Source organism: Rhinichthys klamathensis, unplaced genomic scaffold (genome assembly GCF_029890125.1).
Source record: "Rhinichthys klamathensis goyatoka isolate OS25496 unplaced genomic scaffold, OSU_Roscu_1.1 h1tg000071l_1, whole genome shotgun sequence".
NCBI lineage: Eukaryota > Metazoa > Chordata > Actinopteri > Cypriniformes > Leuciscidae > Rhinichthys > Rhinichthys klamathensis.
The window spans coordinates 10,001-19,390 of NW_026606614.1; the positions used below are offsets into that span (position 1 = coordinate 10,001).

The 9,390-nt window shown below is 38.3% G+C and overlaps 1 protein-coding gene across 3 annotated transcripts in view; it reads left to right on the forward strand.

The window, feature by feature from the left end:
* LOC130085009 (BMP-2-inducible protein kinase-like) overlaps nt 1–8,912 on the forward strand; it is an 18,552-nt gene extending 9,640 nt beyond the window's left edge. Inside the window, exons 7-9 of one of the 3 annotated variants that reach the window (XM_056250556.1) lie at nt 977–1,131; nt 1,360–1,479; nt 7,179–8,912. In XM_056250556.1, coding sequence (XP_056106531.1) covers nt 977–1,131; nt 1,360–1,479; nt 7,179–8,545 — 1,642 coding nt within the window. In that variant the 3' untranslated portion in view covers nt 8,546–8,912. Of the gene's footprint in view, nt 1–973; nt 1,132–1,359; nt 1,480–7,178 lie in introns of all 3 variants that reach the window. The other 2 variants (XM_056250555.1, XM_056250554.1) reach the window with 2 other exon arrangements.
* The last annotated feature ends 478 nt before the right edge of the window (nt 8,913–9,390 follow it).

Genomic DNA, 9,390 nt, shown 5'->3' on the forward strand with positions numbered 1-9,390 from the left:
AATAGTTTTAACAGTTTTACAGATGTTATCGCGGGCCGCCAGAAATGTTTCGGCGGGCCGCCATTGGCCCGCGGGCCGCACTTTGAGAACCTATGAAGTAAGGGAATAATGTACATCCAGCCGGTTGTAACCGACAGGGTGATTAGGGGTTTATTCTGAGATGACAACCGGCCAGATGTACATTATCCCGCTTATTACACGGCTACTTGCCACATAAGTAAATAATTAGACACGAAATATTGATCGGAGTCGAAATATTTTATTGGGTCTTTAAATGCAAAGCTTCCTCAAAGAAAGCAGTTGAAAGACATTTAAGGAATACGGTACAGTCATACCACTTATTACACGGCATTTCGCGACATAAGTAATTATGGGGATCAGAGATTTTGATTTGAGATTAAACTGTTTTAAAATCGTACCTATCGTCTTATAATCGAACCGCATGCATAACAATAGTCGCAAAATGGCAGCAGCTGCTTTGTATGAGACGAGAAAGCGAGTCCATGATACTGGATAACATAGTCAAATCAATATTTTGTGTACAGTTATTTAATTGAGTTTTAATATTTTATTAGCTCACCAAACGTAAAACTTCCATGAAGAAATAACGTTCCTTGCAAGCGTATAGCGCTGCTGACTTCAGTAACCCGGATGAGCCTGTTATCTGTTTTCAGCGGTTGTTATCGGGGAATAACATACCGCTGGATGGTGCGATTGACCAGTCAGAATCAAGTATTCCACAGAGCTGTGTAATATCTATTAATCTTACTGACCCCAAACTTTTGAACGGTAGTGTATAATCAATGAGTAGTTTGAATAGCACTGCTACACACAAAAAGCACCTTTAACAATGGAAGACAACAAAAAAGAAAATATGTATGTGTGTGGTTTATTTTATATATATATATATATATATAGACCCATTTGAGTACAACTATTTACATGTCTGGCATTTTTCCTTTTTCTGTTGTAGTAGAAACCCAGTGTCCACTGTGGAGGTCCTGAGCCCTTCTCCTCAGACTGTCACTAACCCTCCTGATATGTCTGGATGGAACCCATTTGGAGAAGACAATTTCTCCAAACTCACAGAAGAAGAGCTTCTCGATCGAGAGTTTGACCTTCTAAGAGCAAGCAAGTGTCTCTGTGTGTCTTTTTGTAGATCATGACGAGCATTTTAAATGTCACAGTGGCTTTCAATGCAGTTCTCTCCATCTCCCTTTCTATTAGTCCGTTTTAGAATTGCATCCATACATCTATCCTCTTCTAGTATTCTACACCCTCTCCAGCAGAGGGCATACACATCCTGCTTTATTGCTACATTAACACTTTCTGTGTGTCTGCTACCGTTGTTCCCCACAGAAAAGCCAGTAGAGCGATCTGTCAGCATGGAGGCCAGCAGCATAGACAGACAGCAGCCGGTACTGCAGCCCTCACTCCCTGAGGATCCATTTGGCTCTGTGCCCTTCCTGGCCAACGCAGGCAAGTTCTAGCAGCCGGCTCAAAAAGGACCCTCACCAAAGTTCCCTGTTTAACGTCGTCCTCCTCTTCTCTCCTCATATCTGTGCTCCCCTATTCCTGCTCTTCCCGAACCTCTTTCTGTCTCTCTGCTCGCTGGATGTGGCGCCTCTACACCACATATCACTGTCACATCTGGAGTCGGGAGACAAACCGAATCAATGTTACCATTTATTCCTTTAACCACTTTAAATATATACATATAGACACTTCTTACAAGCTTGTCATTTCAACAAACTTAGAAAACTGTTTTTGATTCTATTTCTCACTGTTCATAAAATAAGAATTTAATTAGACACTATATATCTGGTACATGCATAGATTTAGATATTCTATATAGATAAGGCAGGCTGGAAATTATTAGTAGTAAAATGCAAGCATAGAAATAGAGAGAATTTTCAGATTATAAAATGCAAATTATACATTTGAAACTATAAGAGATAACAAATATAGACTCGCATGATACGCTGGTTTAAGTGTTTGTTCTTCTAGGGATTTATTTATACTTCACAAAACCACAGCTTTATGCTTGTTGCTGATGCCATGTATTGTTTTTTTTCTTTTATTATTTGTAGTTTTTTTTTTTTTAAGCTTTAACTTTTGTTTGCATCTGCATCTTTTTTTTAAATCATTTTAATAGATTTAGTTTTAATAGTTTGGGCTAACTCTTATATAGTGGTGCAGTTTTACTACAGTATGTATGTGCAAGTCTAATCTTATTATCAGTGTGGATTGTACTCTAGACTTTATTTGCTTTGTCACTTTAGATTTTTTTCTCTCTCAGGACCCACATTTTTATGTTAATATTTTTATATTGAACGGAGCAGAGAAAGGTGGTTTTCCTTTAGTTAGGAAAAGACAATATATGAGTTTAAGGGAAATTTCTTTTTCTTTTTTTCCCCAATATTTTGGCATTTAGGCATCAGCTTGGCATGATAGAATAGATTTTCAGATTCTTGAGCAACCTAATTTTCCACTTACTAGAATTTTTTTTTTTTTTTTTAAGATCAGTTAGCTACATTATGTGCTTGATAGCAAGTTGTTGATGGCAACTAACAGTGAGTGCCAAAAGTTCTCAGGTACAATTTCTATGGACCTCAGACCATAGAAAATTTCCAGCTATCCTCATATTCACTTTGTTTACTTGTAAAAATGCCAATTTTTCATGGATTTGAACACAAGTCTCTCTCTTCCAGTGTTAAGAGTTGGCTTTAAATTCCTCATTGAGACTTATTTTTCCTTTCTGTAATTTACTGTGAAGATACTTTAAGTTGCCAATTTAGGGAACATTGGCAGGTTAACTTGAGGGAGGTTAGCCGAATAATCAGAAACTGTTGCATCTAAGAGTTGGCAGCCCTTTTTTTCCATTCTTTTGCATAATGTGATGTCTTATTATTATGTAGCCTATGCTAGAACTCTTTTCTGGTCACAGATGATTTTTTGAAAACGCTATGTCTAATAATGTATGAGCCTTTTTACATGTTAGCACTGGTAACCACACCACAGACATATCACATGCCATTTGTTGCTGTCTCACTCATGTTGGCAGCATTGAGCCTTAATTAATGGCAAATGTCACATGTATTCCTTGTCAGCACATATTGGTACTTTTTCAATGCATTTAGTAATAGTTTACATAAGGGCTTACCATAATGTTTACTGAACCTTTGTTTTCCCTAAGGTAAGTTGACCATAAAGTTTAGCGAATCTGTGTGCTGGATTCCTAATTTGATGTTCTCATTCATCTCATCACCCACTCAAGTTACTTTGCTTTATCACACATTTTTGGTAACATTTTTTTTTTGTGTGTGTGTGGTTTTTTTTTTCAAGTTTAATGTGTTGTTACCATTTTGTCTTAGATAAAGACAGCCATTTTCAGAGACATCTTGATTGAGTGGGATAATGGTGGACAGTACTTGTGAACTTGTATTAAAAGTATTGAGCCATATTGTAAACAATTGAGCGAGTGTAAGCAGAACATCTGTTGAGAATTAATAAAAGCCACTTGCATATTGGAGTTGTAGGATACTGTTGTTTTTAGTACTTCTTATTAGTTTCGTTGACGCTAATACAAAAAGTTTCTCCTATAACAGCTTTCAATTCATGCCTTATGTTGCCCCAGATATCATGGTACAGGTGTCCGAGCTGTGTAACACACTGTTTGTTTTCTTGCATTATGTTCCTGTAGATGACTAAAGTTCATAGCCCCACCATTCCTCAGTGACCTCTCATCTGTACATACTTGCATACATACAGCATCAGTTGCATAAGCTGTTAATGTTCAGTTGACAAACTGATGTAAATACTCATGTATCATAATGTATGTTTCTTTATACAATGCTAATTATAAATAAAGCTTATTTAAAAGCAATGCTATATTTGTTGATTTTTGTTATAGAAGCTCATATCAGGAGCATTTGACTAATGCTTTGAGTTTAAGAAGTTCTGATGTCTTCCACCTTTATACCACTAGAGCAAGATGTTCCTCCTATTATATAATAGCATGGCTGTCTTTATTCTAAACTGAATAACATTGATCTATTTCATTTTTTACTTATGAAAAAGGTCTTAACATTACCCTTTTCCAATTAAAATTTGATATATAAGGGATAAAGACTGCTACTCACTTAATGAAGTGACTTCAACATGCCTTTTCACTGATCTCTTTTTTTTGGGGGGTCAACAGTATCTCCAGCAAATCATCAATTGTAATGCTAACATTAAATGTACATTAATATAAATGATATATAATTTAAAGTCCCCTCTAGTCAATAATTATATCCCTTAAAACTCATCTTTGATCATCAAAATGACACATTTAAATGTTTTTTCTTGTGAAAAAAGTGTTAATTCCTTAAAATAGATTGAATCTAACTACACCCTTGCTTCATTTAGTATGCGCGTTTCATTAATATGCAAATGAGCCCCGCCTCCACTCACTCATACAGGCTCATCTACAAATCGATGTATCAGAATGGTAATGCGTTTTATTTATCGTTCTCTACAACGTGTACAGTGCACATAACTGTAATTAATATGATTCGCTTTTGGCTTGACTACGTTATCAAACAGCTAATAATGTGTTGTTAATGTTACACAAACCATGTTCCTGTTCGCCATCTCAGTCTGCCTTCTAAAAATCAGCATCCTTACAAATGCTTTGAACAACTTAGAACGTCAGTGGAGAAAGGCATATAGTTCATCATATATTCATATCAACAGAAAAATATACCGGGATAACCTTGCTTCTCTTGAGATGATAAAGCCTGCCCACACGTTGACGTGAATGGTTACAAGGTAGTTTCTGACGTAAGAAACGCCAGCGATTTCAAACCGCGTTTTTGAGACTGTCTTTTTCCCACTGCAGTTTTAAAAATGAAAATACTTAGTAATGGTGTTGACATGAATTTGCACATGTTTTGTCTTAAAGCATATTAAAAACACCACATAGACATATAAATAACATTAAAAACTAGATTTTTACCACAGGGGGTCTTTAATATAAAATGTGTTCAGAACATGTAAAACACTCCCTTGGACTTCTTAAATAATGAATCTATTGCAAGACTTCACAACCCCCCATTTAACACGGTAAAACAAAGCTTGCATGCACTGGAGCCTTTTTGGAACAATGGTTGAATGGGACCCTATTGGAGTAGGCTACCTCGTTTTAAATTTGATTTTGAAAACATTCTCAAGTCTAATATATGCTAAACGTATGATTACGTTTAAGACCAATTATGTGCTGTGGCTGTCCTGTTGATTTGTAAGCTTTATCCCTTAAATCTTGATTAAGCAGTTAACTGGTCATCGGTGGGGGGAACATTAAAATGCCTCTTGAACAATAGAATAAACAATCTCTTTATGAACTCAATTCAGATATTGTGATTGCCTGGTAAAGTTGCATGTACAACAGAGGCAGTTGGACATAATGAAGTATAAGAGACAATGAACTGTTGAAGCATATCCGACTGTGTCTGCAAATCGTTTGCATATATTGTGAAGACAAAAAGACAATCAGCTTAGCATCTGCTGAGCTGGATGAAGGGAGGTCTGGGTAATCCACTGGATGGATATGTGGCTTTCATATGACATTTCCATTATGTTCCTGATTCAAGCAAAGCAGGGAGAGGTCTGGACATCCACATGCTTAGATATTACTTGCTCTGGCCGTTTTTACTCGAGCTGTCATCAGCGTGTAATCGCATGGGCCTGGAAAAGAACACTCAATATTCTTCTTCTGGTTACGATCTTCTTATATGATTAAGGATGTTCCATTATGCTGTGCCGTGGATTGTTGTATTCCAGGAGGTAGGGGTGATTAGATGAGTTGTAATCCGGACAGCCTAAACAGTCTGCTTGTATATATTTTTTTTCTTCTAAGCTTCAGATTTCTTCGAAAATCACCACAGTTTTTTTTCCTCCCATGCTGTTCTTGTGCTTCTCTTTACCCCTTCCCCCAGCCACTAGTAACTATAATAATTGTAGTAGTAGTTGTTATTGTTATTTAATTAGTTATTTAACCGATTTATTTATATATTTCTGGACTTCATCATATACATAGAACTGGGTTTGGCTAATTCTGTGTCTTGCTCTGCCAGTTTGGATGGATTTGATGATAACAGATCCACAGCTCTGCCTGCTAAGCAGGGGGAGGATGGCAATGCCTAAGCATGTTGAGAAATTCAGTCTTTTGAAATTAGACAAATATCTCAATAATTATACATGTTGACAAATATTGTGATATGCTGTAGTAAGATATACCAGCTTAAACTAATTACACGAGGAACAAGTAATAAATAGTCCATTTTAGTTTCAATGTTTTTTTATTTAATAAGAATCCAAAAATGTCTTTTGCACAATTTCCAAAATCTTTGCCTGAGGGTAATTTATCTTTGGAGCACTGAACACTGCGTCAGGCGAGACTGCAGTAGAAATACAGATTTGTGATTTAAATGTAATAGTTTTTCAACTCCATTTTTAAATAAAAATAGCTGAAATTTGCTTTGTCCTAAAATTTGTAATTGTAAAATGACTTCATACACAAATGATACAAAACATAAGAATACAATTACAATGATGTCTCTTGTTTTGTTTTTGTTTTTTGGACAGGGTTAATATAGTTTAGAATACATTTTTTGTTCGTCTTTTCAATTTGCTATTAGTTCTCATTATTTTTCCTTATATCATTGTCAGTTTAAAGTCTTCTAGTTTCACTTTTTAAAATGTTTGTATTTTTTAGAGCTGTCAAATTTAATGCACTGGTTTAGTGTTATTGCTATCTAGTGGCATGTTTATTATATTGTGTAAAGATTTCCAGTTTTGTAATATACATTACCATTTTGGGAGTTATGAAAATGTATATTTCAGTTTTACCAGTTACTTTTCAGTTTTCAATGAAAATTTGTCTCTTAGTGTCAGCTTTTAACAAAAAAAAACACTTTTTTCAACCATTTCATTTACTGTTATATGTAAACCTTCTGTTGTAGGCTTGTAGGTCTCTTTCTTTTAGAAGCTCTGTGATTTTATGTGACGCTTCTCTGTAAGGGTGCAATAAAGTATGTGCATTTTCTATGTGAGAACTACAGTATAGGCTGAGAGCATATTAAATGTACATGCTGTGTACATTAGACATTCACTCTCAACTTTGTGTGTTCATTTAGCAGGAGCTGGTGTGCTGACAGCGGAGCATCCAGTTGAGAAGCCCAGTGTTGCTGTGGCTGTTCCAGCCATGCAAGACGCAACCCTGCCATCTGTCAAGGAACACAAAACGACAAAAAAAAGTAGCACCACTAGTTCACTGCCTCAGAAAGCAGGTGAGGAATCGGACAGTGATTTTGAGTCCGACCCGCCCTCTCCCAAAAGTAGCGAAGACGAGGAGGTGGAAGAGGAGGAAGGTCTCAACAGCGAACACGAAGACACCGAACCTGAGAACCTGGGTCAGAGGCCGTTGCTCATGGACTCTGAGGAAGAGGAAGACAAACACAGCTCAGACTCAGATTGTGAGTCTAGGACAGCGAAACTTGGGCCGTCGGAGGAGAAGGCTGTGGTTTTTCCTCCGGGAACTGTGAAAGCTGAATCTGGAGCCAGTGTGATCACCCCTCCCAATTCGCCAAGTGTCGCCATACCTGCCACGAGCATTGTGGATGTGTTTGGTGCTGTTCCTTTTGTTGGCAGTGGTCAGCCCAGAGTGTCACCAGAGAACGTAGATATTTTTGCCAAAGCCCCTTTTAGGCAGGTGAGCCAGGAGAACGCTGCGGAAGATATTGACGTATTCACCAAAGCTCCTTTCAACAGAAACCTATCCAGGTCCAGCAGGAGTGGCGATGGACCCAGCGGCCAGACGCCACCCATTTCCCCAGACGGCGTGGATGTATTCGGATTCTCGCCTTTCCAGCCCGGCCAAGAAATACCTACCTCCGGTAACCAGGAGGACGTTTTTGGCCAAACACTTTTCGATGAAGCATCTAGTCCCCAACAGAGGCAGAAGCAGCGCAGCCTTCAAAAACTCTCCTCACGTCAGAGGCGCACCAAGCAAGAGGCCAGTGGCAGCAATGGGAAGCGACACCACGGCACACCCACTGGCGGCAGGAAGAGCAACAAGCCCAGTTTCCGTACCCCCGAGCGGGTGCGAAGGCACAAGAAGGTAGGCAGACGGGACTCGCAGAGCAGCAACGAGTTCCTCAGCGCGTCAGACTCCAAAGAGAACATCAGTATTTCCCTGGGTGAGGTGATAGAAAAAGGAGCTGCGCTGCCCCCAGAGGAGGTCTTGTTGGATCCGTTTGGAGCCAAGCCTTTTCATCCGCAAGATGGCAGTCGACACCAGAGCTTGGGAGACAGCAAAAGTGAGATGAACTCCACCATTGGCAGGCAGAGGACCAGCTCCCTGCACAGTGTGTTTGATGGAAATAAGATCGATGACTTTGGAGCTGTACCTTTCACAGAAATGGTGGTCCAAAGCGGAGCTCCGCAAACCCCACAAATGGATCTCGACCCTTTCGGAGCAGCACCTTTCCCCTCAAAGCAGTGAATGTCTTGTCTTCCGGTACACACACACACACACAGAGAGAGAGAGAGAGAGAGAGAAATGATACACACACTGCTATATTATGCAAAGTCCTAGCAGCCTTTGAAATGTCTTTAATGGATGGCAGCTTTGTGCTGTGATCTCTATGTATGTGCAGCCCATTTGGACGCAGGCCTTTAAATTAGATAACATTCAACTTTTGTAGTTTTTCAAGAGTTTTAATACCATTATAACACCTCTTTTACTTTTTGGGGTCTTAAACCTGTGGTTTATTGATGATTCTTTAGCCTTTACGTGCTAGAAAGCCTTCTATGCTGCATTACAATAAGCGCTCTGAGCTCAGTAAAATAAAAGAAAAAAAAACATTGGAGATGGGTGTATAATCCTTCTTTTGAATAGGATTAAGAGAAAAATTGCCAGTTTAGTACAGCATTCTGATTAAGTTTGTACTCCATTGTTGACCACTGAATTGGTAAAACGTCAATCTACCAACATGAACACCATGAAGCCTTATCTGGGTATTCCCCGCCCTGCTTAACAGTACCTCAAATACACAATGGCTGTAGCCTGTTTGTGTCAATGGAATAATCTGAGTGTAGGCATTCTCCATTTTAAAGTATTTCACATAAACAATTTTATGTTTTTTTTTTAAAGTGCATTCACTGTTTTAAATTCTTGACAATGTCCTGTGTCTACATACAGTTAAGGGGACTTAATAGTATTTTCCCTTTTTTATAAATTGACCATACCAGAGAAGTTGCAGTTTATTGGACAATATTGTTTTAACTGTTTGTATTAATTATGCTTTTGTGGAAATAATTCCCCAAGCTAAACCTAACAGCTTTGGT